This window comes from Melitaea cinxia, chromosome 24 (assembly GCF_905220565.1).
Source record: "Melitaea cinxia chromosome 24, ilMelCinx1.1, whole genome shotgun sequence".
NCBI lineage: Eukaryota > Metazoa > Arthropoda > Insecta > Lepidoptera > Nymphalidae > Melitaea > Melitaea cinxia.
In genome coordinates, this window is record NC_059417.1 from 6,845,434 (window position 1) to 6,863,367 (window position 17,934).

Sequence of the window (17,934 nt, forward strand, 5' to 3'; positions counted from 1 at the left end):
AAAAATGTAGCTATACCAGTCGGTTGTTACCTATAACACAAGCATTAAGTTGCTTACTTTAGGAACAGACGACCGTGTGTGTATTGTGTAGATATTTATCATTATTATTATGACTATTCATTTTTTTAATCCTATGATTAAATAGACTTACGTTACTTAAATTACGGAATAAAAGTTTTTATGCAAGTTATATAATTTCTTAAAGGAATTCAAGTTAGGGGACTGCAGTAATGTAAAGACATTAATTATAATAGAGTGCTACGAAATACTTTAGGTGGAGGACTCAATGTTGATAACTTTTGACTTGTGATTGTTGAGAATCTAATTTTAACTCTGTCACTAATTAACTAATTTCGTAACTAGATATTAAATACGAAACTGGAAATGTAATACCAAATTCTGCTAAAACATATATTAGATTGGCTAAGCGTTTGAAACTATTTAAAACATTTAAAATTATTGTATTCAATATATTTTTTAAAAGTAACCCATTACTGAGGTAGGGCACAGCAGGTATTTCCTGCTCAAAATATGGAGCAGCCCGACTGGGGTAGTACCTCGACCTTACAGAAGATCACAGCAAAATAATACTGTTTTCAAGCAGTATTGTGTTTCTGTTGGTGAGTAAGGTGACCAGAGCTCCTGGGGGGATTGGGGATTGGGTTGGCAACGCGCTTGCGATGCTTCTGGTGTTGCAGGTGTCTATAAGCTACGGTAATCGCTTACCATCAGGTGAGCCGTAGGCTTGTTTGCCGACCAAGTGACATAAAAAAAAAGTAATTTATGAAGTTACTCGTATTCTGTGATATAAATTAAGGAAACCAAAATTCTCGATTAAGGTATTATAGACAGTTTTGTATGTTATTCGTTGACAGCTGACTTCATCAGGATAGTACTATTACACTCATTTAGGTCAAGGTTTTTATTTTTTTTATATAACTATGTGTGTAACTATATGTATATGCATACAGCTCACCTAACGGTAAGCGATTACCAGAAGCATTGCAAGCGCGTTGTCAACCCTATCCCCCATTGCCCCCAGGGACTCTGGTCACCTTACTCACCAACAGAAATACAACACTGCTGCAAGGTCGAGGTACTACCCCAGTCGGGTTGCTCAATATTGTGAGTAGGAAATTTCCTGCTGTGCCCTACCCCAGTTAAATAATTGTCATGATTAATATCATCACCCGATATTGATGATGATGTTGTAATGATCATCCTCTTTTAAAGTTATAATTAAAATTTCAATTCTTATAATAGCACTTACCATATCTAATATACAATTTTCCATTATATATCTTCGAAACTTTTCCAAGAAAATTTTTCTGGTCGACGGTACCATTGTCGTACCATCTGTATTGTCAAGTAGTATTAGCAAGAACTCCAACTGTTAAAAGAAATATGTAAATAATTTGCTGATATTATCTACTACATTATTATAATTGAATTTTTGTGTGAGTACAATATCTGACGCCTGCAACACCAAGCATCGCAAGCGCTTTGCTGATTCTACCCCTCGACTCACCTCAGGAGCTCTGGATACCTTACTCACTACATGAACACAATACAACTTCAGAACAATTTTATTTGGCTGTGATGTTCTGTAAGGTAGGTTTAATTCCTCAGTCGAGCTGCTCCAAATATTGACCAGAATATTTTCGGGTACGCCCTTACCTCAATAAACAAATATCTTGTTACGTTTTATTTTAACTGTTTTATCAATTTTTCCTTGACTTTCATCCCAACTTTAGCATTAAAAATATTATAAAAGATAGATAGATGTAATATACTTGATTGCACACCACTAAGGAAAGATTTACATTAAACATTCATTTAAACATAAAAGAGAAATTGAATAATAGAATTCAAGGCACGATCCGTAGAGTAAACTTGAATATATTTTCACATGGAAAAGTAGCCTAATATGTTATAAGAATAAAGAAAAATGAATTCTCTGTAAATACTTCTGAATACATTTACCTGAATCCACTCAAGAGGAGCGATAGCGTTTGTAATTTTTTCACAATCTTCTTTATACTGAGCCTCTAAATTGGCATCATATTGAGAAATCGGAGGGGGCTTGGACATTTTATCTGTAATAATAATAATAATATTCTTTATTACACACCATTAAAAGATACAAACAAAAGTAGTATAATTAGAGGAAGATGTACAAAGGCGGTCTTATCGCTAAAAGAGCGATTTCTTCCAGACAACCTTTGGGTATAGGACAGAGCATAGAAAAGCGGTTAGGAAGTGTACAAATAATTGTTATAGAAATTAGAATACATTACAATACATCTGTATATATTTAATATGCATTAAATGCGTTATAAAAAAAATATTTATACATTATTTTTTGATTCAAGATGCTATAACGTAATCAAAAACTTTATATTGCAATTAAATACAGGATATTATATAATTTTTCATTTAAAATATGAAACTCAGCGCGGAAAACATTCTGGGAACAGATGCTACGTGTAAGCTGTAAAGTTTAAGCATACATTTCTATGACCTGTTAGAACAGTAATGTTCATACAATTTACGAAAAATACCTGTCCCAGTTGGTGTGAATGTGAGATCCTTCGCACCCTTCCCCGTTATTTCTACAAATAGGATAATTGTATTTGCTCGTAAACGAAAAAACCGACTTCAATTACATCAACAAGTGAACGTGTATTTCATGCAAGATATTACCAAACATTTATAAAAACACAGTTTATTTATTTTTTTAAAGAGTAACTGCGGAGTTTCTTTCCTTTTTTTTTCTGCAGAACCTGCATTCCGAAAATTGTGCTAGCTTCACTTTTAAAAATGATTGATAAAAAATAAATGATAATTTTTTGATTTGAAAAATGACGATTCGAAGGTACTTTTGAAGTCTATTTCAATAAAGATATTTTTAAATTTGATCATCACCAAAGAATACTTATTATATCTCGATACTCAAAAATTACTTATTATATCCCGATACTCAAAAATTACTTATTTTATCCCCATCATATTTAAATGGGAACACATGATAAGTAGCTTTTGATTTATAATAAAAACATCAGAATCGGTGCACCCAGTAAAAAGTTATGAGCTATAATACAACGTAGGTCGACGAAAAAATAGTCAAGTAAATACACATTATTAGATATAACTAGAAAAGTACTTGTCAGATCTCGGTTAAATTTAAATGGGTGGTCCCGTGACAAGCACCACTTTTCAATTTAAAACAGAATCATCGAAATCGGTCCACCAAACTAAGAGTTCTGATAAAATTAATATATTGTAATCTTAACGTACCAGTGATCTTTGGATCTGTCTCTCCTTGTACCGAAGTGGGTCGTTGCCACCAAACTTTTTGTATGACCGTTTTTAAAACGACCTCATCTGGACATTTTATATTTAGGAAATTGTCGAACCTTGGAAAAAAAAAACCATTATTAATTTCATTGATACGAATATAAATTAATAAGCGCTTCACACTCAAGGGATCCCCCAGTAGGATTTTCTCCTGTAATGGGGATCCGGAAACACATACAATACACAAACACAACGCCCAGACCACGGCTAACATCTATATGGTCGATACAAATGTCTGTCGTGAGCGGGAATCGAACTCGCGACCGCCAGCGCAACAGCCAGTGCTATTAACGCTGCGGTAACGCGTCATAATATAGGATATAATTATCATGTTCTGATATTATGATATCTAATATATTAAATTCTCTTATCACAATGCTAGTTATCATACTCCTCTGAAACAGCTGGAGCAATTTTTATGAAATTTTGTGTGCATATCGGGTAGGTCTTGAGAATCGGCATACAACTAATTTCATAACCCTAAGTTATAAGGAGGAGGCATTAAGAAGGTTATTATATATAGCAAAACGACGTTAGCGGGGTCAGCTAGTATATATAGGTACAAATATTTGTTTCTAGTCTATTTATATGTCCCGTGAGTCCCCGCGCAGTGCCTTCGCGAACATGTATAGCCACGGCCCAGTTTGACATAGACAATCGATAGTGAACGTTATTTATAATAGGGAAAAATATCCTCTAACTCACTTAGGAGCAGCGTGGCGGACAAACTTATCAAGGCCTATTTTACAACACGAAAAGGAGGCATTTGCCCAGCTGTGGGAGGAGTTTAGGTTCACGAAGTATACAGCATTACTAGATAGGTCCGGTAGGTATATGATTGATATAAGTGTCTACTAACGTTATTTTATTAAAGAACACATATTTGACGAGGTGATGTCTCGTCTCTCGGTGCTGCATTAAGCCACATAGTACGTAAAGTCCCTCAGTTTGCTGTGTGAAATTCATATCCTAAAAAAAGGAACACTTATAAACATAAATATAGATGTGCAATTTACAAAAGTAAAAAGAATACTCGAAATGTATGAACGTGCATAGTTTTTTTTTCGATGCATTCAAACAAAGTGAGGTGTTTTTTTTCTTGTGTTCGTTACTTTCAGGACAAGATTTATATTAAAAAAAAAAAAAAAAAAAAAACGATATAATCATTCAAAAGAATTGGCGGTATGAAAATAACTAGTAGTATTAATGTAAATGCTTAAAAATAATAATAATTGGCCAGTTGCAGCTTTAAAGCCTTTCGAACTATTATACTCGTAATGATAAAAATGTATGTTTTTTGCAAATAAAAAAACAAGGACCTTCTTTAATCTTAATTTTTTTGTAGCGGTCAAAGATATTTATATTCTGTGAAAATGTTAGATCTGTCCATTACGGTTCTAAACGACAGATGGAGCAGTCCAAAGATTATGTAACAGATTTAAGACTAAAATATAATAAAAATACATACCTATATTTGTCTTTAAATTAATTCCACACATTTGATGATAATATTAGATGGACTAGTAATAGAAAATAGTAAAATAATTCAAATAATTCATAAATGTCTACCGGCGACACAAGGTCATAGAGCAGACACTCCCTGACGACACAGTGCTCCAACACATCACACAAGGCCGCCTCTTCAAGAAACGTCCAAAGCAAATCCAAAAGTGTACAAAGACGGGGTTGAGGCTGAGATAAGATTTTTTGGGAAAGACCTTTCTGTAAATAGTATATGTATTATCTAAATTAAATTATATCCGAACTAAATAAATATTATATCTAAACTAAATAAACATTTTAATTCCACTAAATAACTAAAATAAAGATTGAGTTTTATGACCTGTTAGAAAATAGCTTTTAAAATGCATACTCGTATCTAGCAAAATTATTAATTTTAAAATTAAAGAAATCAGTAAAGAAAGGCTTCTTTTGCGATATACTTTGATTTGATTGTAATATTTTATACGTTGCAATTTATGATCTGTCATTTATACTCGTATGATTGTAATTTGTCTCTTGTTAACAACTAAATCACATGAATCAGGTTAAGTTCGATTCCCAACCCCGGCCTAGGATTTTAAGTATATGTATTACTTGTATGTACATTTATTGCAAAAAAATACACATATATCTTTCAGCAATTGCCTAAAATACAGACAACTTAATAGCTAATTGACCGCGATGAAAGCAAAATGTCTCACAAATTTCTCTTCCTTCGTTTTTGTATAGAATTCAAAAGAATTCTGATCAATATTTATAGCTCTATTTTTCAAGCCGAGTGCCCCTCTCAATCTCGGCAGTAGTTCCGCTACCACCACGTATGTTATGCGAAGAACTGTCCCCAGTTCTGACACCACAATACGTGCGAGTGACATTAGAAATGCCTGGGAAAATTATTTTAATATTAAAGTTATCTATACTTGTAATATTATATTAAATTTATATGTACCAGTTTATTTCTGATACAGTTATACGAGGCAGAGCTTAGCGTCTTTTAATTATTGGTTCTAGTTAGAAGAAGTAGTGAATAAAATATAATATTTAGTTTTAGTAATTAAATTACATAATTTATTATTCATCTTATAAAGATTTTCTTAAATGATAGGGGTTGTTTGTAAGAGGCCACCATTAGTGGTAATGCGGCCTTTCCGCTTTTGTACTTAGAATATTGTTATTTTTTATATGTGATTTTAAATGTGTAATTAATTTAAATAATAAAAATAATAAATGAAAATAAATCTCTATAAAAAGAACAATTCTATTTTTGAAATATTGAGAATCGAATAAGCTTATTGATACGATATTTTATTTTTACCCTTGTAGGATCATTCATCTAGGCAAACTACTCGGGTTGATATTTTGAACAAAGACAATAAAAACTTTTACATAATTGGTACTAAATCAAAATTACCCTTTTGGACATCTTCTTAACTTCTGCACTTTGAGCATCCAGCATGTTGTGCGGCGAGGCTCGCGGACTGTATATAGAATTTGAGCTGTAGATCCGAAGCGCTACTTCCACTTCTGCTTTAGATGAATCTGATTTGGCCTAAATTTGGGATTTAAAAATTACTAAATATTTTGTAAAATATTCCTAAATTGTACACCGTATATAACAAACATAGGTCTGACTTATTTTATACCAGCTATAACCGCAATACTAATTATACATTTAGCTTTCATCCCCGCTAACAAGTAAATGTACTCAATGTGTGATAAAAACAATGTCACGTCTAATTTCGTAGTATAGATTCAAATCAAGCTAAGTTTCATTCATGCGATAGTTTCAACACAGTGCGCTGTCAAAAGATAGACAGAAATATACAAAAACAATTACAGTTCCGTTTCCAATATTGATTAGACACAAAATTATTTTCAGATTATATTCAGTTTTGCGTTTGTTCTAGTGGACCATAATTTGGTGTTATTATGACTACGGTATTTCTGTCGTTTACCGAAAAGTCTTTAACACCTAATTCTATCAACATTGCATGTAGTTATTCAATTACCAATTAATATTAAAGTATAAAAAGACAATTATATAATGGAAATGTCTTTGAGGTCCGAATTCGTAAATTGATAAACTAACAATAATGACAGCTCTTCTGCAATAAAGGAGCTAGAAGTTAACTTTACGCCGATCGATCGATTTCCGCTAAGGTCAAATATTTGTATTTTTAGTAATATCAGTTTCCGGTTTGGTTGGTACAGAAATGAAACGTAATTTTTTAAATGAAGATAAAACAAATACGTTTACTTTACTACTTTTGGCTGTTACTGGTGGTTTTACATCAGAATTCCGGTTCAGTTCATCAAGTAACGCATCAAGTGATTTAAACAGAAACATTGCTCGTGTGCACTCTCGTACTGGAGCAGCTTGGAGTGCAGCGTATCCTTCGACCGGGAAACTACAACGCAAAAATATAAATCTCTTATACCGTTGAAAAAATTAAAAAACGGTAGGCTTCATCATTCATAATCCAAATCTGTACTATTAATGGATAGTTGCAGTTTTTCCTAAACTACAGCTTAGTATTCGTATATATATAACGAAATCCCACAAATTGACAGAAATAATAGTTAGAAAATAAATAAAGTTTATAAAAAGTATTTAATAGCTAAAACATATTATTCCATTAAAAAATGTATTAATGATTATTATGTTTGCTCACAAATGAAAAAAAAACCGAATCCAATTACATTGACAAGTAATACAACGTAATAAGAGAGTAGACAAAAAATAGTCAAGTTAATACGCGTTATCAAAGACTACTCAAAAAGTAGTCATGAGATCTCGATCAAATTTATTCGAAAAAAATAAGAGCGCACGACAAGCATCAGTTTTTGATTTAAAGAAAAATCGAAATCGCATACATAAAAAAAATTATAATGAAATTGAGAACGTCCTCCTTTTCAGGAAATCTGTTAAAAAAGAATTATGGAAAACAGTCCACCCAGTAAAAAGTTATGAGGTACCTATATATATATATAGCCTTATTTCACATATATATATGAAAAAAGGCTGTAATGATGATGATATATATGAAAAAAAATGTACTTCAGTTTCAGATATAAAGTTATTTACACAAACGGCACATGTCCGAAGTTAGCGTAGAGATGCTCTTGCATAGCCAATGATACTGCTGGAAAATATGCTACACTATTGCCGTGTGTTACATTATCGAATGCCACGCCCAATGACACGCCATTTCTGTAAGAAATTTTTGGAATATTGGCACAATTATATCTTTATACATTCGGAAAATATAAAAAAGAAATCTAATTTTATGGCAAATGTTGAAAGAAATTCGAAAGATCTTGGTTTTTCCAGAACCTTATATAATCGTATATTATAAACTTTTCTCGTAAGCGTGTGAACCTAAAAACGATTTCTTTGAACTGAGAATATCTCTCTCAATTGTCTAATGAATAATTAATGAAATGAAAACTTTTTGACAATTACATTTGAAATTCAAATCAAAATCGTTTCAAATTTTTTAAGGCGTAACCACGAAGAGCTTCTTATCTTCGTCATTCTAGTGTTAACTCTCAGTGTCTTAGAGATTATTTGTCAGTATAAGTCGTTTACGAAATTAAACTTCGTAAGCAAAACAAATCGTTTTTTGAATTTAGGAACCGAGCTCAGTAATATACGTGATGGCAAGAATGTATGTCTCATCAAAGGTTTTTATATATATATATATAACACTAGCGGACCCGGCAGAGGTTGTTTTGCCCGGAAAACATCTACCAAATTAGATTGTTTACATACCGGTAGCAGCGCCACCTACCGGGTCCAATTGAGATATAAACTACTCTATCTCTCAAGTTGGACCAAATTACAGATGCTTACAAAATTTGATAAAAATTAGTTCAGTAGTTTCGGAGTTTATCGACCACATACATCGTGACACGAAATTTTTATATATATAGACATACATTCATGCAATACGCTAAATTACATAACATTATGTTATGAGTGTCAGTGCTGTTACAAATTATTACACCTGTAATATTCTAAGGTTCCTTTATCCAAATCAATGCAAGATCCAATAACATCTCCTGGTAACCAAGACTGCCCGTATTGAGAAGTAGCTACATTCCACTTTCTGACTCTTCCGCCATCAAAACCATATGAATTAGCCGTGTCTCCTACTCCCGTGTCCATTGAGAAGGTACAAGATGCTGTGCACCAGCCAATCTAAGAATATTTTTTGATTAATGAAAGATAATAACCATTGAAAACACTGTAAAAATGGCTGGTGTTTAATGAGGATTAAAAATATTGCGACATTAAGAGCCATTTCACAATTTTACGCTCTGCAAGTTTAGGTAAATTTGGTCGCATCGCGCGAGTCGTACGAGCCGCGCGATCTTTGTGCTAGTACGTATAGTGTGACAACCAAAAGACCATCGTGATCATTTTCTGATGTATAATAAAAATTATAACTATGGTATAAAATGTTTTTAACATAATTAATTTGTTAAAAATTTCAAGTATGTTATATAACAACAGTCAATAAATTTAAAATAAAATTAAAAAAATCAATTTTATGAAACAATTTTTTTAAATTGATTTAGTTTTTTCAGTTTACGAATGAATCTAATATTTACGATATGAATAAAAAAAGCATTTAATGACATCGACACCGACAAACATATTAATTAACAAATAACAAGACAAACAGATTGAAATGCCTATTTGTATTGATAGTGTGAGAAAAGAAAATTAAATTATACATTTGTTTACAGAAATTATCATTATATTATTTTACAGTCATTTTCGTAATATGTTTATTTTATTTATATTTTATTATGAAAGTATCAAATGCGTTTTATCCGCTATAACAACAGGCGCTTGGCGCGTGTGAGCGAAAGAGACGGCTGCGCAGAATTTGGCGTGGACCTTACCTCTAAGAGCGCTAGCGCTCGACTGATTTACCGGGCTTGATACGTGGCAATATATACTATCTTTTTATTATTTAATATAAAATGTATTAAAAATAATTACATCTTTTAATTATTATTTTTTTGTATTCCTTAATGATGTAAGTTTACTTTGATGAAGATAGTTCGTTAAAATTTCTTAGTTTTCTAAGAGAAATATCGCTTTTAAAATTGTACTTATTTGGAAAACATTCGTAACTTTAAATTTTTTTTATCGATTACTAGAGATACAAATGGAATTAAAATCTGTGATAGTCCGCAACAAAATTATATTCCACATATTACGATATTTTTTTTTTAAATGGTTTCAACGTAGAAGTTATTGAAAAGTAGGACTTCAAAGTATACATTGCGACCGTTTACCCAGGGAGGAGGCTGATGAAAAGGTTAATAATTTTATACACATAATATAAATCAAAATTCTGATCTGACTATGGACTACAACAAAGGTTGCTCTATTATATTTCAAGAATATAAATTACATTATTGCATCCAACACTGAGATTAACGACGTCAAAATATTACAATTTCGCGGATTGTTACCGATTTTTGTGAAATGGCTCTTAAGGAAAAATACCGTCGATGACTGGATGGTAATGTGATTGTGAGACTTAAATTATTTATTAGTTATATTCAAACGATTGAAAAATTTTCAATCGATTGAAAACAACACCCAAACACGCTTTTAAAATATGTCGGTAGTTTAAATAATTAAGTCTCCAGTAGTTCATTTATTGGTCGAGGTGAAATTTCTGGCGTATATAAATACGTTTCTTATAACTTCCCTTACCAAATAGGTTGATATATAGAAGTAAAATTGATGTAACCCTATATTACCATTGCGACATTTTTACAGTATTAGGTATCAAAGCAAATTCCTTTCAGAGAGTTTAATTGAAATGTTTGGCAAATGAATAAATTAAGTTTTAGTAATTCGACCATGTAATCAACGACCGTATTGACGGACACACACATCCATTAACGTCACAGACAGGAATCGAACGGCACGCTTCTCTTAAATCAAATTAGGCGCCCCTTTTAACCAATTAACTGTGAATTACGTACCAAAATGCATTTTATTTGACTATTCTGCTACCCGTTTGTAGGCAAGTTTTTTCTCAAAATAATTATGCATTAATAACGTTTGAAGTTAATGAGTAGATAAAAAGTAGTTTGTTTGTAAAAATGTGTAAATTAATTACTAAAATGGTGCTTTTAGTTTTGATTATTTTGAAGCGAAAATGATGGAACAACCTTCACTTGGATAGTAAGACTGACGCTTTTTGGGCGCATATCCAATCTACTCCTATTAGCTCTAGCTATTATAATTGTATCAATTAATTTGCTATGGATAGCTCCCCTTATAAAATTACATTAAAGAGATAGTGCACATGTTATGACAAAACTATGTGAGAAATTATGCTTTTCTCTCAAATAATTTTAGTTCTGTCTGTGGCAGAATATTGTTTAGCGTAAATTTCAACACTAGAACTTGTCTAAAGAAGTCTAAACTTGTCTCTCACTTCCACACGCCGAGGTTAGCTCGTGACTTATTCACATAACTTTCGTTAGTAATTTGTATATTCATAAATAAGTGAGCTGAGAGCGGTAAATTAGTTGGGAAAGGTATTTAGAGTGGAATATAGTATCCCAAAAAATGAATAGTTACATATTAATAAATAAAAAAGATTGTATTAGCTAAAGACATTTTTCGACTCCAGATTTTATAAACGGCGAAATTCGGGGATTTTGTCACAAGGATTTTCACGAGAAAGACTTGTTAAAAAGCAAATAAAAGCTGAAATGGACAAGAAATTGTGAAATTCCTATTTGGATCTTCACAGTAAAATATGTGTTTCAAGTCGGTGGTAGAAGCTTAACAGCTTCACGTATTGTTAAGCAATGACAAATTCACATCCCGTGTTCACTTAAATAAAGGGGAAAAAAGATGATTTTGATATGATTGAACAGACTTTTTTTAGCCATTGATAATGCTTTTTTTCTGTCTTGCTGTAAAATCTCTCTATGTGCTTAGCTAGCCAATATCTATTATATAAGGAATTAAAACAGTAGATATTTCATTCCCATTATTGTACTTTTAAAACTTGCGATTATTTCAGTCAAAAATCGACACCAGTCAAATGTTTTTGTTACCTCTATTGTCGACCCACCCCGGCTTCGCACGGGTGCAATGCTGATACTAAATATACTACAGAATGTCTTTATTTATAGTGTGAAGCTAGCTTATGACATGGTTATTAACATAATACCAATAACATTCAAATATTCGTCGTTAGATTACACGTTGTTACAGAATGCGTTGAAGAAATAAAGGTTCACTGCTCGTTCCCCGTAGATGATAGCGTGATAATATGTAGCCTATATGTTGACCCGACTTCTTAATAATATTCCTGTAAAATTTGAAGTAAATCCATGCAGTACTTTTTGAGTTTATCCCGGACATACATACAGACAAATAGATAAACAGACAAAAATTCTAAAAACTATATTTTTGGCTTCGGTATCGATTGTAGATCACACCCCAAGTATTCTTTAAAAAAAATATTCAATATACAGTTTTGACTTTCCTACCATTTTATTATATGTATATAGATAAGTCATTCAATGTTTGAGTTGTATCAAGTAAATTGATAGAACATTCAAAATTAATATTGTATCTGTACTTTACAGAACAACTAACCTGCATAATGCCTTTAGTACCTAGTTGCACTTCGTACATCCACTTGCCAGCGTAAACACATGCCGTAGCTCTTATTGTTGCGAAACTTGACAAACCTTGTACGCTGACTCGTTCGTCACCAACTAAAACTAGTCTGCCAGTTCCTAAATCATAATATTAAGTTAAATTTGCCTTAGCCTTTAACTTAACTTAGTTTAACTTAGTTTGATAAAGAACTAAAATTCATCAAGTTGTTAGACAAATGCAAGCACTAAGGTATTTACAGTTCTTCCTACGACGAAGGCGGTAAAGTAAGAATTGGAGCAGATCAACTAAGACTTCATTTGAATTACATACCCAGGTGATATATTTACTATTATATTATTTTGTATAGAAATGAAATAAATGAAGTTATTGAATCTTGATTTTTTTTTGTAGGACCTGAAATTAAGTTTGAGATGGCAAGACAATAAAACTGTGCTTAGAATCAGATGGGTTTGATTTCATCACTTAATATACTTTTGAGATAGCAGTGTTTGCGCATCTAAAAACAACTTTATTGCAATTTATTTTGCATCTATAAGAAAGTAATCACTACTTTTAATGAAATAAAATGTATTTGCCTGTAGACGCATCAAAAACAACTAATTTCGGTCCAACTCTGCCGGGCCTCTCATCATTTGAATCTGTGCTCTGAAAAGAAGACGCACTAAAAACTCAAGGACAATTACATTTTTTGGATCCTTTTGTTTTTACAGGCATTTCAGTCCTATCTAGCAACTAGATAAGTTTAGAAATGTCTATATATAATATACTAGGTCTAAAATATAATAAATGTGAAAAAATAAAAATAAATGGAAACTATGTCTTATCTACTCGTACAAGAAATGTATTTATATATATATATATATATATATGCGTGTGTGTAAACTAGGTCTTCTATCTATGTTTAATGATTGTTTATACCAGGACAGTTGTGAAAGGAAAAGCACGAGTGCGTGCAGCCATGTTATGCGGCGGTTTCATTCTGCGGTATGATACACTTATGATTTTTTATCTGTATAAACACCGAAAATTACAGGTAACATTTTTTTACCCGGTATTATTCTGGTGGCCAAATAAAACATATTAGTTATGGATGGGTATATTTTACGCTTGAATAAGCACACATTGGTAAAAATGGTGTAAAAAGTATTTTTACCAAAGTGAATATGCCGTGTTTTATTCGTAACTGAATATATTAGTGAAAATTTATACCTCGGTCGTAGCGGAATGTTTTTTCGACGGCTTAGACTTGTGACTGTTCAATTTTGTATCCAGAACTTTCGAAATATTATCACGTACATGGTTTACATATTTACTTCTTCTGGAAAATACATGAATAGACAAAAAAACATATATTTTTTAATTTCGATCAACCGCTCTGATATGGCGGTCGGATAAGCACTGATGGTTTGTGGGTTCGATTCCCACTGTGGACGGATATTTGTATTTGTATAAATATTTGTTTCCGCTTTGGATACCTGTCCTTTCGAGTCTCCCCACCGTATCTCGGAGATCACGTTAAGCTATCGGTCAGTTTTTATCATATACATACACATCTGATAGAGATCGTTACTCATAGCAGGGGATATCTCCGCCAACCTGAAGTAGAGCAGTGTGGTGGATTAGGTTCAGATCATTCTCCTACACGGAAAAAGCCTATGCCCAGCAGTGGGATGATATAGGCTGAATCGTGGTCATAATTCTTTTAACTGTTGTTCTTATGAAGTAGTAGTTTTTTTTATAATTTTACTATAAAAAATATATATATAATAGTGTATATATTTAACTGGTTATGTTTATCTGTGTTATCCTTCATCACTAGCTCGTTTCCGAAGATCTTCCTGATCATGTCATGAACCTCCCCCTTCTCTGCTGAACTGCTGCACACACCGAACATGGAGCGGAGTACATTCATCATCACCGTGTAGCAACTTATATTCACTATATACTGAAAAAAATAAAATAATCACTTTTTTCTCACTTTTAAATACTACATAATCAATACATTTTGAGGACGCGTTGGCGCAGCCGTAACAGAACTGGTTATTGTGCTTGCGATCATGACAAACATTTGTGTTGATCATATAGATGTTTGTCGTGTTCTGGGCGTTTGTGTTTTTGGTATTTTGTGTGTTTACGGAACCCCGACACAGGAAAAAATCCTACTGAGGACCCTTGAGTGTAAAGCGTTTATTATATGAAATATAAAAATAAAATTAGAAATTTTACTAAAAAAGTGGCACAAACAATGAACAGATATATAAATTAAATACTTAAATTGTTGTGCACTATGTTCACGTTTGTTGGACTGCTCGAAAATGATTCTACGAACTCAACTTTGTTGCTTATATGGCCCTGATTTTCAAGTAAATTATAAACTATTAACGATAAAGTTACCTTTGCCCTTTATTAAGTTAGAATATTGCCATTTTCTTTAATGTTATTCAAATCTAATATAAAAAATTCTCGTGTCGCGGTGTTTGTAGTTAAACTCCTCCGAAACGGCTTGACCGATTCTCATGAAATTTTGTGTGCATATTGGGTAGATCTGAGAATCCAATATCATCTTTTTTTCATCCCTCTAAATGTTAAGGGTAGCCCACCCCTAAATTTTTTTTGATAAATTATTTATTTTTTATTTTATTATGATTTGGCGTTGAAAAATACATACGAACCTAAATTTTCACCCTTCTACCACCAACCCCTATTTTAAAATAGCGTATAGTAAGACAACCTTTGCCGAGTCAGCTAGTTATTAAATAAATCAATTAATTAAATATGTAATGAATTCTTTACGAAATGTAATAATTAAAATAAGTTATTTATAAGTAATGATTTCTTAATTCGGTATGAAGAATAATTATTAAAGTATTTTGAAACTTACAAAAGTAAAATTAAGAAACACCTCAAAATAATAGTAAAAATGAGAACTGTCAAATAAAATGTAACACACGATGTACCATCACAATTATTTACATAATTATGACATTTCTATTTTTAGGATATAAAAACTTTTATTAAACTACTGGCTAAGCTCATAGACATGTTTTAGATTTTTAATTCTTTAAGAACCTTTTACGTGCACATCAGGATATATTGCTCAAAATCTGGAGCAACCCGTCTGGGAAGTATGTACTTTAATCTTACAGAAGATCACAGTGAAATAACACTGCTCTCAATTATTGTTGTGTCCCAGTGTTGAATAGAAAGCCTTGTACGTAAAAAATATATTCACTATTTTTTATTATAGTCAATTTTTTATTTTATTAATGTCTTATGTGCTGTTGGTGTTCCAAATAAAATAAAATAAAATAAAAATAATAGTGCGCTTAAATGTAGTTCCATCTAATAGGTTTCTACTTATTGAGATAAGTATGATAAAAATATATTTTATTAATAAATGAACTACTAAGGCGTTTTCATTTTACACTAGTGGTCACTAGTGGTCGAAATTCAACCATAATTAATTTAAATTATAAGTTAGAACCATGGAATTATTAAGTACTTACGTAGTACATAATAATTCCATGGTTTGAACATTATCAAGGTTCTGTTGTCAAAGACTTCTAAAATAATAAACAAAAGAGTATATATGCGTGTGTGTATGTGTGTGTGTGTATGTATGTGTGTGTGTATCAAATACATTAAAAAAATACATTAGCATTCTGCACTTCTTCTCTATATAAACTATAGGTGTGCGAAATTTCATAAATCTCCGCGCAATTTTCGTAAAAAATGTTACAAAGTTTTTGCTCACGTATTAATATATAGATAATACCTTTTATAGCAGAATATATTGTTGTAGGTATATTACACATTTTTATCGTCCCGAAGGTGTCTAAAATAAAAAAGGGTTTCCTATAAAAAGCAATGTTCATAAATTTTAATAGCCCATGAAATTTTTGGTGAGATTGGCTTCATTATTTTAGTATAAGTCACCGAATTGTGATGTTTTTTCGTAGTTTGCAAAGGTCATCTATGTTTATCGAGAGACATATGTAGTATGATAATGAAAAGTGATGCTTAAAAATTCTTGCTCATAATTATGTAATTTTTTTAAAGATATTTCTAATTAAATTTCAAATTATTAGTGAATATTGATAAAAATATATTGCATTATCTAGACTATAACATATATACACGATATATATATATATATATATATATATATTTCGTGTCACGATGTATATTAGCGTTAAAATGCGAAACTACTGAACCAATTTTTATAAAATTTTATAACCATCTGTAATTTAGTCCAACTTGGGAGATAGGATAGTTCTTATCTCAATTGAACCCGGTAAGTGGCGCTACTATCGGTATGTAAAATGGGACTAGATGACAAGCACCAGGTTTCAATTTAAAAAAGAATCGTAAAAATGGATCCACATAGTAAAAAGTTATTAGGTAAAATATATTTTTTAAAAATGCAATCGAATTGTTTTCAATTGCTCCAGCTCTTATTTTTTGAAGTCGGTTAAATTATATTTAATTAATAAAAATGTAGTTGAAATTGAACTTAACATTTTGTTTTTGTCTGTATTTCAGTAGTTCATCGCATCCTTAATATTGCCCTCACGATATGAATGCAGCTCGTATCGGTATCGGGAATCGCACGTTTAATAGTATAAACAATTGTATTTTTTAGCTGTAATTTATAAACTGATAATGAAATACCTATTATTTAATTAAATTTAGGCAACAGATTATCTCAAAATCAGTTGACTGATTATCCCACATCAAATTGATGACATAATTTCCTCAAATAGTTGACCAAATGTTAGAGCAATTAAGTTTATACTGTATGACATTATAGCAATATAATTACGTTTACAATTAAAAGTTGTATGTAATATAAACTACGATTACCGGAGAGTAGCTCCGAGCCAACCGTCAATAAATGCTATCTCACTGTTAGTGAACGAAAATACTATCAGGGAGTACCCTGATCAAATATAGGCAAATACACCCTGAATATGTATTAATCAATCAAATCTAAAATGTATACAATATATATATTTACATTATCACTACATAGTATAAAACAAAATCGCTTTCTCTGTCCCTATTTCCTTATGTCCCTATGTCTCTATGTATACTTAAATCTTTAAAACTACCCAACGGATTTTGGTGCGGTTTTTTTTAATAGATAGAATGATTAAAGAGAAAGGTTTATATGTATAATAACATTCATTAAATAGTGGAAAAATACTGTTAAATTTGAGGTTTCTAATATGATGTCGTAAATAATTACATTTTTTCCGCTTACATTACAAACGCAGCGTGAACCCTACGAGATTTATCAAAATAATGTACTAAGTATTGTACACATTGAAAAGGTCTACAGAAAACTCCGGTATAGTATATGTCTATCTCTTATGGATATCCCACAATAACATTTTTTT

At 31.6% G+C, this 17,934-nt stretch overlaps 1 protein-coding gene across 1 annotated transcript in view; it reads right to left on the reverse strand.

Annotated features, from left to right (window-relative positions):
* LOC123665458 (E3 ubiquitin-protein ligase RNF123-like) overlaps positions 1-14,450 on the reverse strand; it is a 40,107-nt gene extending 25,657 nt beyond the window's left edge. The window contains exons 1-15 of the mRNA XM_045599762.1: positions 14,320-14,450; positions 13,745-13,853; positions 13,111-13,180; positions 12,509-12,651; positions 8,868-9,061; positions 7,946-8,071; positions 7,118-7,268; positions 6,272-6,409; positions 5,562-5,744; positions 4,927-5,079; positions 4,217-4,326; positions 3,298-3,416; positions 2,562-2,612; positions 1,984-2,096; positions 1,271-1,390 (exon numbers count right to left, since the gene is read on the reverse strand). Of these exons, the coding sequence (XP_045455718.1) occupies positions 1,271-1,390; positions 1,984-2,096; positions 2,562-2,612; positions 3,298-3,416; positions 4,217-4,326; positions 4,927-5,079; positions 5,562-5,744; positions 6,272-6,409; positions 7,118-7,268; positions 7,946-8,071; positions 8,868-9,061; positions 12,509-12,651; positions 13,111-13,180; positions 13,745-13,853; positions 14,320-14,450 (1,911 nt within the window). The remainder of the gene's footprint in view (positions 1-1,270; positions 1,391-1,983; positions 2,097-2,561; positions 2,613-3,297; positions 3,417-4,216; positions 4,327-4,926; positions 5,080-5,561; positions 5,745-6,271; positions 6,410-7,117; positions 7,269-7,945; positions 8,072-8,867; positions 9,062-12,508; positions 12,652-13,110; positions 13,181-13,744; positions 13,854-14,319) is intronic.
* Positions 14,451-17,934: the final 3,484 nt, after the last annotated feature.